Source organism: Vulpes vulpes, chromosome 5 (genome assembly GCF_048418805.1).
Source record: "Vulpes vulpes isolate BD-2025 chromosome 5, VulVul3, whole genome shotgun sequence".
Taxonomy (NCBI): domain Eukaryota; kingdom Metazoa; phylum Chordata; class Mammalia; order Carnivora; family Canidae; genus Vulpes; species Vulpes vulpes.
In genome coordinates this window covers 11,126,236-11,141,493 of record NC_132784.1, presented here as the reverse complement: position 1 = coordinate 11,141,493, position 15,258 = coordinate 11,126,236, and the positions used below count along the sequence as shown (strand labels likewise).

The window sequence follows — 15,258 nt, the reverse complement described above, 5'->3', positions numbered from 1 at the left end:
TTTCCAGTTCTGGAGCTTTCCAGGGCTGCTCCGCCAAGAACTTGCTCTTCCCTTGTCCTTCTAGCTGGTCTTCTGGGGGAGGGGCCTGCTGTGCTGATTCTCAGGTGTGTGCACCTGGGGGAGCTGCCCTGCACCCCGCCCGGCGCTGGGCTCAGTGGGAGCTGTTTACCCCGTGAGGCCCCTGTCCCTGGCAGCCCTGCTCCGTCCCAGGCACAGGGTGACACCAGGAGGACCACCACTGGCGGGGCCAGCTCTCCAGCCCTGGAGTCAGCTCCCGCAGTAACTCCCGCAGCTCCTAGTTCGCTCGGGCCTGGATGCTCCAGGGGCGGGTGCGCGATCTGCACAGCTCAGGGGCGCTTGGGGCAGGAGGGTCCTCGCGGTCCTGTGCCCTCCCTGCCTCCGCCTGTCCGGGGGGAGCTCAGGATCGGGGGTTGTGTCCCGCTGCGCCCTGGGCTCCCGGCCGCGCAGCCCCCTCCCTGCGGAGCCGCCGCCTGAGCTGCTCCCGGGGCCCCGCCCGGCGCTCCAGCCCTCCCCCGGGCGCACCTCCTCTGGGAGTGACCCCGGGAACCTGGGGGCTCCCCCGCCCCTCCCGCGGTGCTGCCTGAGTTCCCTGCCAGCGCCTTTCTGTCCAGGAGGAGTCCAGTGCGGATTTTTCAAGGTCCTGCCTCTCCGGGGCTGGGCTCTCCCGTCCCAAGGCTCCGCCGCCCCCCTTAGCCCGGCTCCTCACGGGCCCCTCCCCCACTGGATTCTTTTTTATTTTTTCTGCCTTCCTACCTTGTTAGAAGCCTTGTTAGAAGATGGAACGCTTCTCTTTGTAGCGTTCCAGCTGTTCTCTCTTTAAATCTCAGGTCAAATTTGTAGGTTTTTCAGGATGATTTGAAAGTTATCTAGGTAAGTTGTTGGAGACAGGTGGCTTGGGGACCCTACTCCTCTGCCATCTTGCCCCGCCCCCTCATTTTTTAGTTCTAATAACATTTACATGGATACTAGTGGATTTTCTGTATAAGTGATCATGTTGTTTGTGAATAAAGACAATGTTACTTTTTCCTTTTCAATTGAGATTTTTTTTTTAAACTTTTTTCTTAATAAATGGCCAGCCCCTCAAGTACAGTTTGGATAGAAGCAGTGAGGACAGATACACTTGCCTCATTCCCGATGTTAGGAGGAAAACTTTCAGTCTTTTTTCATTAAATATGGTATTTAATTTAGGAACTTTATAGGTGCTTTTCCTTAGGTTAAAGAAGTTCCCTTATATTCCAAATTGGTGGTGGTGGGGGTGTTTCTTAGTAATTGATGTTGGATTATTTTAAATGCTTTTTTTTTTTTTTTTTTGTATCTGAGATAACCATGTTTTGTTTTGGGTTTGTTTTTTTTTTTTAAGTTTTCCTTTTTTTAACCCTTAAAAGAGTGAAAAACAAGCCAAGTCTGGGAGAAAATCCTTGCAAACCAGGTATCTGATAAAGAACTTGTGGTAAGAAAATATAAAGAACTCTCAAAACTCAACAATAAGAAAACAAACCACTCAAATTAAAACCATACAGAAATTTGAGCAGACCGTTTACCAAAGATCTCTGGATAGCAAATAAGCACTTAAAAGATACTCAGTATTGAGACACCTGGGTGGCTCAGGGGTTGAGTGCCTGCCTTTGGCCCAGGGCATGCACGATCCTTGAGTCCCAGGATCAAACCCCGCATCAGGCTCCCTTCATGGAGCCTGCTTTTCTCTCTGCCGGCCCCCCTGTATCTCTCATGAATAGGTAAATAAAATCTTAAAAAAAAAAAAAAAAGATACTCTATTATTAATCATTAGGGCAATGCAAATTTTTTTATTAAAGATTTTATTTGACATAGAGAGAGTGCATAAGCAGGGGGGTGGGGCAAAGGGAGAGGGAGAAGCAGATTCCTCACTGAGCAGGGAGCCCAACGTAGGACTCAAACCCAGGACCCTGGGATCATGACCTGATCCAAAGGCAGATGCTTAGACTGAGCCACCAAGGCGCCCCAAGGAAATGCAAATTTAAACTACAATGAAATATTATTATATGGCTATTAGAATGGCTAAAATTAATGAGTGACCATAGCAAGTATGTTGGTGTATTAGTTAGAGTTCCCCAGGGAAACAGGACCAATCAGGTGTATATATGACATATGGGAGGATATTTCTTATGGGAATTGGATTGTGCAGTTCTGAAACCTGAAAAGTTCCACAATCCACCATCTACAAGCTGGTGAAGGAGGAAAGTCTGTGGTCTAATTCAGTCCTAGTCTAAAGGCCTGAGAACCAGGAATATCTAAGTGCTCAAGAAGATGCATGTCCCAGCTCAAGAAAAGAGAGAGGGAATTTGCCCTTCCTTTACCCTTTTATTCATCCCCACCATCAGTGGATTGGATGATTCCTGTCCACTCTGGTGAGGCTAGGGAAGATCTTCTTTACTCAGTCTACTGAATCAAATACTAATGTCCTCCAGAAACACTTTCACAGGCACACCCAGAATTTGTTTTACCAGCTCTCTGGGCAGCTCTTAGTTCTGTCAAATTGACACATAAAATTAACCATCCCAGTTGACAACAACATGAAGGAACTGAAACTCTCATATATTGCTGATGGGAACGTAAAATGGTATAATTATTTTGGAAAATTGTTGTTTTTTAAAAAATGTTGAACATGCACCTACCATACGATCCAGGCACTCCACTCCTAGATACTTACCCATAGGAAAGGAAGTATGTGTTCATACAAAGACTCACATGCAAATGTTTATAACAGTTTTACTTGTAATAGCCCCAAACTGAAAACAACCCAAATGACTGTCTAAAGATGAATAGATAAACAAATTGTGGTGTACCTATGCAATGGTAAAGTACAAAGTAAAGAAGAAGAAGAGGAACAACAAGAAGAAATTATTGATATATGCAATAATGTGGATGACTTTCAAAATAGTTATGCCAAATGAAAGAAGTCAAACAAATGAAGGACATGCTGTATGATTCCATTTATAGAAACTCTAGAAAATACAAACTAATCTATAGTGATAGAAAGTAGATCAGTGGTTGCTTGGGGATGTGGGCTATGAAGATAAGCAGGATGGCTGTCAAAGGGGCCCAAGAAGACTTTCTGGGGTAACAGACAACTTATCTTGATTGTGGTAATTGTTTCACAGATGTATACATATGCCAAATGTCTCACATTGCACACTTTAAATATGTGCAGTTAATCACATGCCCATTACACCTCAATAAAATTGCTTTAAACCCTTATTTAGTATTTTTAATGCAGTATTAGCACATGACAAAAATTCAAACAATATATAAAATTAATTTAATTTAATTAAAAACTTCAAGAGAGAGTTCTCTCAGAAAAATAGACTTTTTAGAATATTGAATATATATATATGGTTGCTTGAAAACTAATATTTACTGTTTTTAAACAGATCTGATTGAACATTTAGAAAAATTTAAGGATGGGGATCCCTGGGTGGCGCAGCGGTTTGGCGCCTGCCTTTGGCCCAGGGCGCGATCCTGGAGACCCAGGATCGAATCCCACATCGGGCTCCCAGTGCATGGAGCCTGCTTCTCCCTCTGCCTATGTCTCTGCCTCTCTCTCTCTCTCTCTCTCTCTCTCTCTGTGACTATCGTAAAATAAAAAATAAAAATTTAAAAAAAAAAGAAAAATTTAAGGATGGATTCATAGGAAGTTTAACCAATGAAAAAAATAAGCCAACTATTAACTTAAGAAAGACAAAAAAAAAAAGGGCAAGGCAATTATAGCTGATGGCTTGGCTAAACTGTGAAAATATGTACATCGTCATGGAAATTCAAGCATTCAGTTAAATCTGGGGGAAGGCAGCATTGGAGGAAGTAAGGAATAGCAGTAGAAGAGAGCTAAGTCCTTATATGACATCAATAGATTATTCTAGAATTGGTAAATCAAAAATAGCAACATACACATATAAAAATAGGGAGATACTAATCAGAAGAGATAGCTAGAAAAATTTGAAAATTTTGCCCCTCAAGAGGTAATGTGGGGGGTCAGTGGACTGCTCTTCCTTAGGTATTATCCTTTTATCAATATTTCCTTTGTAATTTCTGAACATGTATTATATTATTCTGGAAGGCAGTGTATTGTAGTGGTTATAAGCCTCAACTCAGGAGCCTCAGTGCCTGAGCTCAAACCCCTACTCTGTCAGTTAACAGCTAGGAGGCTTTCTTTAGGCAAGTTTTTTTTTAAGATTTTATTTATGTATTTATTTATTTATTTACGTTCATGAGAGACATAGAGAGAGGGAGAGAGAGAGAGAGAGGCAGAGACACAGGCAGAGGGGGAAGCAGGCTCCATGCAGGGAGCCTGATGTGGGACTCGATCCCAGGACTCCAGGATCACACCCTGGGCTGAAGGCAGGGGCTAAACTGCTGAGCCACCCAGGGATCACCATTGGGGAAGTTATTTTTTTTTTCCATTGGGCAAGTTATTTAACTTCTCTGAACTAGCTTTCCCTGTGTACAAAATGGACCTAATAATACCAATTTCATAGTGATAGTATCATGTGGATCAAATACATTAAAATATACAAAAAGCTTGGGACAGTGCAAAGATGATATAAACATAGCATAAATGTTAAGAATTTTTATTATGAGGGATGCTTGAGTGGCTCAGTGGTTGAGCATCTACCTTTGGCTCAGGCCATGATCCTGGGGTCCTGGGATCGAGTCCTGTGTCAGGCTCCCTGTGGGGAGCCTGCTTCTCCCTCTGTCTATGTCTTTGCATCTCTCTGTCTCTCATGAATAAATAAACAAAGTCTTTTTAAAAAAAGAATTTTTATTATGAAATGATGATTAACAATGATTTAAAAATTATAGCCTTTCCACTTCTGATCTCTTATTGCAAAGATAGCCACTGGTGAAAGATCTCTGTGCACTATTCTACTTCTAAAAACTTTTATAAATGACTTATCATGTAGTGTGCCTATGCTTATGCTTTTTAATTTGTATCACTGGAATCAAACTATTCATTTATTCTGCCCTTTTTCCCCCCTCCTTAATGATAACTCTTGTAATTCTCTCCTAATTAACATAATCAGATCTATCTTGTTCTTGTTGACGGCTGCATAATATTCTCAGTGTTCCCTCCTTAAGGCCATTCAGATGATCTCCAGTTCTTTGCTATGATAGACGATGTGGCAGTGTGTTTAGATCCAGTGCATTCTGCGAGCATGTCCTTAGAGTCAGTTTCAGCTGAGGACACAATCTCTTTTAGAGGGACAGCCAGGACCTCAAGTAGGGGAGAGGGCATCCTGTGTTATTTTCCTGTAGGCTCACCAGCTTTTGTATATATATATATATATTTTTTTTTTTCAGTGAGTGACATCAGCTCCACTGCTTCAGGCAAAAATTCTCTAATGAATGCATCGTTTAAACCACTCTGGCCCTCTTCAGTGCCCGGGAGTCCAGGATTCAGGGGACATGTAGTGGTCACTTTTGGCTCTAGAGTCAGACAGACTTGATTGTATGACCTTCAGTATACACTTTGACTGGTCTTGGGTCTCAGTTTCTTCATCTGCAGAAAAAGAAAAATGTCATTTATACTTAAAGATGATCGTTGTGAAGAATAGCCTATGTAATTGCCTAACTGTGCCAGGCCCAGAGTGGGAACTAAAATGTAAACATTCTGGGTACATCCTGGGGAAGTGATTCTATGAAATCGACCATTCTGGAAGTCAGTCTACGGAAATGCAATCAATTCAGCTCCTCTCCACCCAGCCCTTAAAACCTCTGCATCAGGACTTTGCTTCCCTTCCTCTTTGTATCCAGTTTGTACAATCACCGCTAGTTAACTCTTATCTGTAATCAGAAATGACACAAGTGAAATAATAATAGCCTGGGAATTTTATAGACTAATAGTAGAACTACTTGCATTTGTATTTTTAGATAGTTTTACCCCACCCAGCACGGTGCTTAGACTTGAGTTCCCAGATGGCAGCTTCTTTTAGGGGAAAGGGCAGAGTCAGACCAAATGATGAAGGAGTCAGCACTGTGTTGCATATTGCACATCTTCCTACTAAAAAATGATTAAAAGGAGGGAGGGGTAGAGTTTGGCTAAAAATGCCCTCATGTGGACACTTTATTTCCCAGTCAGGACAGGGCAGAGAAGAGGTATAGCTTCAGCAAAAGCCCTCAGTGTCTCTCCTCTGCAGAAAAAAGCCCCTAGTGTCTCCCTTCTGCAGAAATTTCACCAGTGGATAGTGTAGATTCCTTGTTAAGTTGTCCCATGCTGGGCAAGATAAATACCCAAGGGTCAGTAGTTAACATCTAGGCACCGAGGTTAAGGACCCTGAAGAATAAATCTCAGATGGATTGGCCATAAAATTTACAGTTTTTGCAAACAAGCTTTGTGCCAGATTAAAATAGCCATAGAAGGATGCTTGGGTGGCTCAGTGGTTGAGCGTCTGCCTTCGGCTCAGGTCATGATCCCAGGATTCTGAGATCAGATCCCACATCAGGCTCCTGCAGGGAGCCTGCTTCTCCCTCTGCCAATATCTCTGCCTCTCTCTCTATGTCTCTCATGAATAAATGAATATATATTTATAAATAAATAAACAAATAAATAAATAAATAAATAAGTAAAATAGCCATAGATTCCCACAGTATTTCTTCATCAGCATTCTTTGAGATTCGATCTAACAGAGCCCATAAGAAAAGAAAAGGGGTTCAGGCCTGTACTTTTCTCTCCTTTATCCACATATCACTGGGCAATGCACAATTCCCGGTGTGGCTGGCATGCTGCGTGGGGTTTGCTCCTCAGTGTCTGGATAATTCCCACTCACCCTTTCACTTCTTTATTCCTGCTTGAACTGAGGTTTAAGCAATGTAATGTGTGGTTCCTGCTCTTGGGGAACTCACAGTCGGGAAGAGACCAATGAAAGCAACCACTGGGGCACCTGGGTGGTTCATTCAGTTAACCATCTGCCTTCGGTTCAGGTCATGGTCTCAGGGTTCTAAGACTGAGCCCCGTGTTGAGTCCCTGTTCAGCAGGGAGTCTGTTTTTTCCTCTCTTGCTGCCTCTCCCTCCCTCTTGTGCTCTCTCTCTCTCTTTCTCAAATAAAATCTCTAAAAAAAAAAAAAGAAAAGGAAAAACAACCACTTGTAGAGTTATTTGTACTATTGAGGAATCTCTGTGCAGAATATACACTGAAAAGATGGATTGGGAGTATGAGGGGTCAGTTCTACTTGGCAGTAGAATTCATTGAAAAGGTGCCCTTAGGATGAGTGATAGTCATTCACCAAAAGGGATTTGGGAGTGAGAAAGTCTTCAACTGAAGGAACAGCACTGATAAACTGTAGGAATTAAGATGACCAGAGAAAGGTGAGTGAGTGGGTGGAAGAGAGGGCAGCACCAGCCTAGACGAGGCATTGGCACAATCACAGAGGCTCTTCTTTGCCAAGCAATAAGACACTTGGACTTTATTTTTCTCCAAAAGTCTTAGACTTGAGCCTCCTGAAGGTCTGGATTGCTGATCACATCTTTTGCTGTCTGTACCAGTCTGCATTATCCATTGCAAGCAACCGAGATGAAAATCTGACTCATTTAAGCCGAGAAGGAAATCACTGGAGGGCTGCTGGGAGCTCACAGAATTGCCGATGAGACTGCAGAATCAGACCAGGGCAAAGGTCAATACAGGGATATGAGGCTGCAGCCCAGATCATCCCACAGAACCCATCCCGTGAGGACCCACCTGCTGCTGCCACCTTCCTGCTGCCTCTGCTGCTCCTTGGCATTGCTGGAGCTGCTGCCCCTTCCATGCTGTGCAGGGATTCCTTGCTTCTCCTTTGAAGAAATGAGGAAGGTATGGTTGGCCACATGCCTATGCCTGGCTGCAAGCAAGGCTGGGAACTCATGCAACTTGACTCTCTGCTGTCTCTAGTTGGCATGGTTTCTTCCATTAAATCACCAAAGGTGGGGATGCCTGGTGACTCAGTGGTTGAGCATCTGCCTTTGGCTCAGGGTGTGATCCCAGAGTCCCAGGATCAAGTCCCACTTTAGGCTTCCTGCGTGGAGCCTTCTTCTCCCTCTGCTGTGTCTCTGCCTCTCTCTGTCTCTCATGAATAAATAAACAAAATCTTTAAAAAATAAAAATAAATCACCAAAGGTGGGAAAGACCTTAAACATTGAAAGGGGCTCAAAAGCAGGTCAATTGTAACTAAAATGCCTCAGTAAATGCCTCATCCAGGGCCTTTGGAGCATTCTCAACTCCATACCAAGTCATGAGCTATATAAGAGGGAGAAGAGCTGCCTCTAGGCCTTTTCTTGGGGACTTTTGGAGAGGGATGCTCTACTCACTGACGGTTGATTGTTTCTGGGTTTTTTTTTTTTTAAATCTGTTTGCTATATTGTTGTTGAAGATATTGTTTCTTCCAGAAATAGGTAAAATTGAGAACTGGCAAAAAAGGATCAATAATTATTGAATTTAAATCTGAACATAGGAGGGGGAAAACGAGAGGCAAACCAGAAGACAGATTCTTAATCCTAGAGAACAAACTGATGGTTACCAGAGGGGAGGTTGGCAGGCAGTTGGGTGAAATAGATGATGGGGTAAGGAGAGAACTTGTGATGAGCAACGGGTGTTATATGAAAGCATCGGATCACTATATTGCACATCTGAAACTAATATACAACTGTATGCTAACTAACTGGAATCTAAATAAAAGCTTGAAACAAGAAAAAAAAATCAGAGAGTGAATTAGTGGGGAGCGAATCAACGGTGTTATTTCCGATAGTTGTGAGGCTACCCTTGCCTGGGTTGTGTTCCAACGAGTTGGGTCCCACAAAGCTCCGGCTGATGAAGGAAGTAGGGATAAATGGGGCTAGGCAGGGCTAGGTAGGGGGCCAAGAATCAAGCTCACAAAAATCCTGAAAATGTGGAGATGAAAGCAAACCAGAGATAAATAAACCAGACAATCCTGTTCCCGGTGCCAGAGGTGGGGACTTCTTACACAACATCTACTTGTGACCAAAAAAGAATTGCTGGACCCTAAAAAGGAAGTAAGCCATTAAAAAATGTTATCACTAGTCCTAACTATCAACCCAGTGGTGATATCAATAGATATGTTAAAAGGATTTAGGTTCCCTGGTTGGCTTCCAATAAAAGACCAACTCTAAAAGCCCTCAGTGGCAACCCTGTCAGGACCCCTCTCACTTCTGAGAGCTTCTTCTGTGTCTTTACTTAATAAACCTCTGTCCCTTTACTCACTCTCCTGTGTCCGTGAGATTCATTCTTCAACTCTGTGAGACAAGAACCAAGCCCCCCCATCACCAACACAAATGACCATCAATGGTGAATAGATAAATAAATGGCGGTACATCCATTCAATGGGGTACTAATCAGCAATAGGAAAAAACAAGCACATTTCCCAGAGCACCCCAACATCCTTTATCAACACAACCTCTTCCTTATTGTCATTCAGTTCACTGCAGTTAGAATGAGGAACGTGCAGTAACTGGGCCAAGGGGAAGGCAAGCAAACAGAGCTAAACCAAACGCATAATCCCTTACTGGTATTTAAATCATAGGCAGAGAGAAAATAGCCTACAAAGAGTTGGGGCTTTACTCCTTCCTAGTGGTGTTGTCCTGAGCAGGCCATTTCTGCTACCTGACCTTAGCCCTGCTCTGTTTCTTTCCCCCACCCCAACTACCTCAGTTTCTCTCTTTTCTAAACCCAATTCTTTCTGTCAAATCTCGAAGTCCTCTACATTCTTCCTCTAAATGTCCTCTAACCAAGCTGGCTAGATGTGGTTTCTACTGCACCGGAGAGCTGAAGAACCCAGGCTCCCCTAACTCTGCACACAGGGCTTCCAGGCCTCCTTCTGACCCTCTTTGCTTGCCTGTCAAGTCTGTGTACCCCACGATTCTGGATTCCCACTGCCTCGGTTAAGGGAGTGTAGGAATGAGGAGTAGCTTAGGGTGAGAGATAAGCAGACAATGTGCTGAGCCAGGAGCTGGACATTGGGCTTGGTCCCACTGAGTAGGGGACAAACCAGGCTAGGCAGAGCTAGGTAGGGGGCCACGGAAGCAAGCTCACAAAAATCCCAAAAATGCTGAGGTGTCAGGAAACCAGACATAAGGGAACAAGCCAGACCACGCTGCCCTAGATGTGGGCGGGGAGGATGTCTTTCTATTGCAGTCATCTGTGACCAACAAAGAATAAATAACCAGACCCAAAGAAGAAGTAAGCCATTAAAGATGTTATCAATAGTGATAACATTGATACTTAATGGTGATAGCAATAGATGATGTTAAAAGGATTTAGGTTCCCTGATTAGGCTTCTAATAAAATACCAATCCTGCAAGTCCTCAGTGGCAACCCTGTCAGGATCCCTCTTACTTCTGGGAGCTTTCTCTGTGTCTTTACTTAATAAACTTCTGTTCCTATACTCACTCTCCTGTGTCTGCGAGATTCATTCTTCAACTCCATGAGACAAGAACCAAGCTCTCTCGTATCATCACCCTGAGATCATGTCCTGAACCAAAACCAAGAGTCTACACTCAACCGATGGAGCCACCCAGGCATCCCAGGGTTTAAAATTTTTAATATTAATCAGCAGTTGCTAAGCTTCATTGGCTTTCCCACTTGTCTGCTTGCTGATGGGGTTTTGTTTGTTTTGAGCACTTGGGTTTGTGCTGGTGATTTTTACATCATGCAAAACATGATTGCCCCAATTTCAGCTGGAACGGGGTTGCTCAGGAGTTCTTGGTCTGCCAGGTGGCCCATTGACTTAAACCAGTTTGAGGTCCATGAGTTCATAGAAAGTCCAGCTCTGCAGAGACCATCAGGCTTGGGGTCACATTTGCTTGGGACTCCAGCCCCCTTACCCTGTCTAAAAGAGCACTGCGAGCCACTTGGTTGTCACTCTGGAGAACTTCACATAACTACATCAGAGCCACTCTGAACACACATTTAAATTCTGCAATCCAATGATATGCACTTTGCTAGAAAAATAAAGCCAAACCCTTCATTTCTTGAACAGCATGGTCCCAAATGCAAGTTGACCACTTCATCTGGTGCTTGAGAGAAGAAACAGCTCGATCCTTATTACTGGAGATAAAAGTGTCTGAGTGGAAGACACTAAGGAAGAGACTGTACAATATTCCCCAAACTGTGTTTTGTACTTTCTGGGAGATCTAAGGGATTTTTAAGGGTCACATTGACAATGCAGGAGTTTCACATTATGTGCTGGCTTGATAGAAGATGCTATTCTACTGAGAGCCCTTTCATTTATAAACACGCTTACTTACACCTTTATTATTTTGTATGACCCTCACACCCACTCTATGGGCAAACAGGGGCAACTTCTGGTGTCCTATTTTGCAAATTGGGATGCTGAAACAAGGCCAGGACAAGGGGGAGCAAGTGATGGGTCATTGCAAGTGTACCGTGGGATCCTGTCTTTTTTTTAAGATGTTGACATTTTGTCCTGCATGGGTTTTTTTGCATTAACTTTGATTTTTAAAATAATGTGTTAAAATGTTACCTACCTTGATTTTTGAATCTTTTGCACCTCAAGCTAGTGGCTTAATTGCCTTATTCTAGTCCCAGTCCTACAAACTGGATGGATTACCTTGGATCCTAGGAAGAATCCATTTATTGCATGTCAAGAAGGGATGAAAATCAGTAATTTCGTGGGGTTCAACCTAATGGATCCTTTCAGGAGGGAGTCCTGAGGGCTCACATGGGCCTCTGCGCTGTATGTAACTGCTTCATTTTTTTGTGCAGAGGTCCTCAGCCTCGTTGCACATTTTAACCAGCCTTGGGGCTCTTATTAAAACCAGGATCTGAGGCTGAGGGTGGAGAAATGTTATGTGTGTTTTCAAAAAAACTCCGGTGGGAACTCTGGATTACTGCCTCTAGATCAAACTAGGTTTAAACCAGGCTGTAGGCACAGAGTACCCTGGATTCAAATTCTGATGGCATCACTTTCTAACCACAAGATCTGAGGCTAGTTACAAGTTGTTGTGAGTGCCCAGTAATGTGTGTCAGTGCCCAGCACGGTGCTTGCTTGACAATAAATCCTGGATATCGGTTAATGGCTCTATGTGCTATTTGTGCTGAGGCCCAGAGAAGCGAAGTAAGACACCCTAGGTTCCCCAGGAAATTCCTGAAAGAGTTGGGTTTCTGCCCCAGATCCATCTGGCCTGCTATCTAGAGCCAAAACAATCACATTTGTGACAACTAAATACTCCCTCCAAGGCTGGTGGCACTCGGTAACTGGCCCACAGCATTTCCAATGAGCCGGATCCCCCACGCTCCTGGAAGAGGATTGCCCTAGGCCAGAGCTGAGCTGAGCAGGCAGAGTGGAGACCTAAAGAGCAGGTTCCTCTGTGTGTGGAGGGGGAGGGGGGATATTCCCCTCCCATCAGGAAGCCCCCTACAGCCTCTATTACCTTGAAGGGCCCCCACTTAAGACTAGAGCTGTCAGCAGCTTTCATTTTCTCACTTCCAATTCCTTTAACCTTTTCTGTGCTGGCTCCTGCTCCCAGTATTCTCAACCCAAGGCAGGGACTTCGTGAATGTTGAAACCGTGGGCGCCACAGTGGGACTTCTGCAGGCGGGGGGCAGGGGAGGGGGGCGGGCGGCGCTGCCAGTAACTCATTTTTCTGAGTCTCTTTCCCTTTTTACTTCCTGCCATGCCACAGGCCAAACAGAGTGAGTGAGTGGGGCCTAGCCTCTTCTCAGGCCACCTCTCCTCACCTCTCAGCTTCCAAACAGCCCAAAGTCTCGTGCCTCCTGAGCCCTGAAGCCACCCTGCCTGTGACCCATCTCCATTCTCCAGGTGAAGCCCTGCTCATCCCTTGAACCCAGAGCTCATCAGCAAGCTTCCTGGGGAGTTCCCACCAGGGCTCTGCTGCCTCCTGGCCACTTCCAGCTCTTCCAATGCTTCAGGTTACTACCTTATGTAACAGCAAGTTTCTAGAGCTCAGTTGTATCCACATCCACCCTGTATGCCACACTGCGAGCTTTTTTAAGGCAAAAGCTGTTGCTTTCATCTCCCCCGGTAACCAAGATGCTTACAAGGTCTTTAGTGACAGTAGCCACATGACCCTAGTGCACGCTGCCCGCCACCAGGCGCCATCCTAACCACAGTGCATGATCTAATTCATCAGCCACCACCACAATATAACACCATCTTCCTTATTTTACAAATGAGGAAACCGAGGCACTCAGAGCTTCCATGATGTTTCCATGGTCATGGAGCTGCTATGTGGAGCAAGTGGAATTTGAATGCAGGCGTTTGAGCTTGTAGGGTCTGTGTGTTCACCACCACCCTATGCATCCTTTCTGGTATAGGGAATGCTAGACAAGAAGGAGCTGGGGAGAGGTTTCTCCCCTCAAGGAGCTCAGGTCTTACTGGAGCCAGAGCAAGCACACAGGTGTGCACCCACACAAGGAGAGCATGGGAAGATACAAAGGGAAGTATAATTAAATGCTACACTGGGTGGTATAGAGCAGTGCTTCTCCATAGTGTGCATGCATCACCTGGAAATCTAGTGGAACTGTAGATTTGGATTCACATGGGATGGGATTCTGCATTTCCTTTTTTTTTTTTTTTTTAAAGATTTTATTTATTCATGAGAGACACACAGAGATAGGCAGAGACACAGGCAGAGGGAGAAGCTGGCTCCCTGTGGGGAGCCCGATGTGGGACTCAATCCTAGGACCCCGGGATCACAACCTGAGCCAAAGGCAGACGCTCAACCACTGAGCCACCCAGGTGCCCCATTCTGTATTTATAACAAATTCCCAGGTGCTGCTGCTGCTGCTGTCCAAGGTCCACATTTTGAAGAGAAAAGATGAACCCTAAAGCCAAAATAGGTCAGAGGAGAGAGATTTCAGTGTGAACTGCAGAGGTCCTAGGACAGCGTCCCAGGCCTGGGATGATGCCCACTTGGATGGGCAGAAGGCAGAGAGAGAGAGACATTCACACTCTCCCTGGGGCTATCCAACTCCCCGCTCTCGGGGTCTGGGGGAAAGCAGTGGTTCCAAGGGCCTGTGACTTATGCTCCAAAACCACCTCGACCCCCCCTTAACAAACAGCTGGGCCGAACAGGAGCTCCACATGTGAGTAGTCTGTTTTTGAGACATGCTCAATTCTAATCATGTCAGGAAACATTTTGCAAATTCAGAAGTCAGAGCCAAAGGGAAGTGCTGTGTGGTCTACAACTAGTGGCCGTGGTTAAATGGGAACAATCTTTCCCCAAGTGGTTCCTCTTAAGGACAGCATTTCTGCTGGCCCCAGAACTTTTGGCCATTTATAAAGCTTCACAATGGAAAATAAGGAAATTCTCAAGGAGGAAGAGTTCTTGGCTAGCACCGGAGAAATAGGGGCCGTCAACCAAACCATGTTCCCTGCAATGGAGGCCTTTGAAATCAACGGTAAAGTACTGCTTCTCCGTAATGACATTGCCTGGTGATATACTTTTTCTGTTGGCAACATAAGAATAGACAAGGCTGTAGAAAGCGTAGATTTGTTCCGTAGACTCTCACTAATATATTTCTGGAACGCTTCAATCTGGAATTCATGTAATGTTAGTGATAGACACTGTATCCTTAGCAAATAGTTGGATTTCTTTTTTCCTTAGCTTCGCAATAAATTGTATTAAAATATTTGCCCTTAGATTAATGCTAATACTTATCATACGTCCCTCCTTTTTACTAAAGTCACGTGCCACATTTTTATTTAATGTAATTCCTTTAAAATTCTTTAAGGTGACTTCCGTTATAACTGATGTGCCGATCAGGGAGTGCTTTCTCCATTTCATGCTGGCTAGGATATGTTCACGGCTTCATAATTAGTTTGTCTTAGATTCAATTCGGGTCTTAAAAATTCAGGCAACTCAACTCTGTCATCTTTATTTTCTCCCTCATCCTTAATACAGGTAATGCATTTTTTAAATCTTCTAGAATTTAAAGTCACCCGTGAGTGCTTTCCACAGGGGATCTCTGATTTCCTGTACAGAATATCCTCTAGGAATTGCCTTCCAAGTTGATGAGTCATTCCCACTCCCAATCTTTTTTAGAAGTTGTTTGCTCAGAAGAATTGCAGTCCTGTCCCCCGGCCTGACCTGTCTCTCTCACCCAGCATTTGTGTGGGTCACTGGCTGGAACTGAAGGGTATATGAAGATGAAGGGTTGAGTGCTCTGTCTGTAGAAATTTACAGTGTGGTCACAGGGAACATATGTGTGCAAATGACTTTAATAATTGCTGGCT

The 15,258-nt window shown here is 44.4% G+C and overlaps 1 protein-coding gene across 1 annotated transcript in view; it reads left to right on the top strand.

Moving 5' to 3' along the window:
- Positions 1-14,220: 14,220 nt before the first annotated feature.
- MARCO (macrophage receptor with collagenous structure) overlaps positions 14,221-15,258 on the top strand; it is a 37,893-nt gene continuing 36,855 nt past the window's right edge. Inside the window, exon 1 of the mRNA XM_026017749.2 lies at positions 14,221-14,423. Within this exon, the coding sequence (XP_025873534.1) occupies positions 14,315-14,423 (109 nt within the window). The 5' untranslated portion in view covers positions 14,221-14,314. The remainder of the gene's footprint in view (positions 14,424-15,258) is intronic.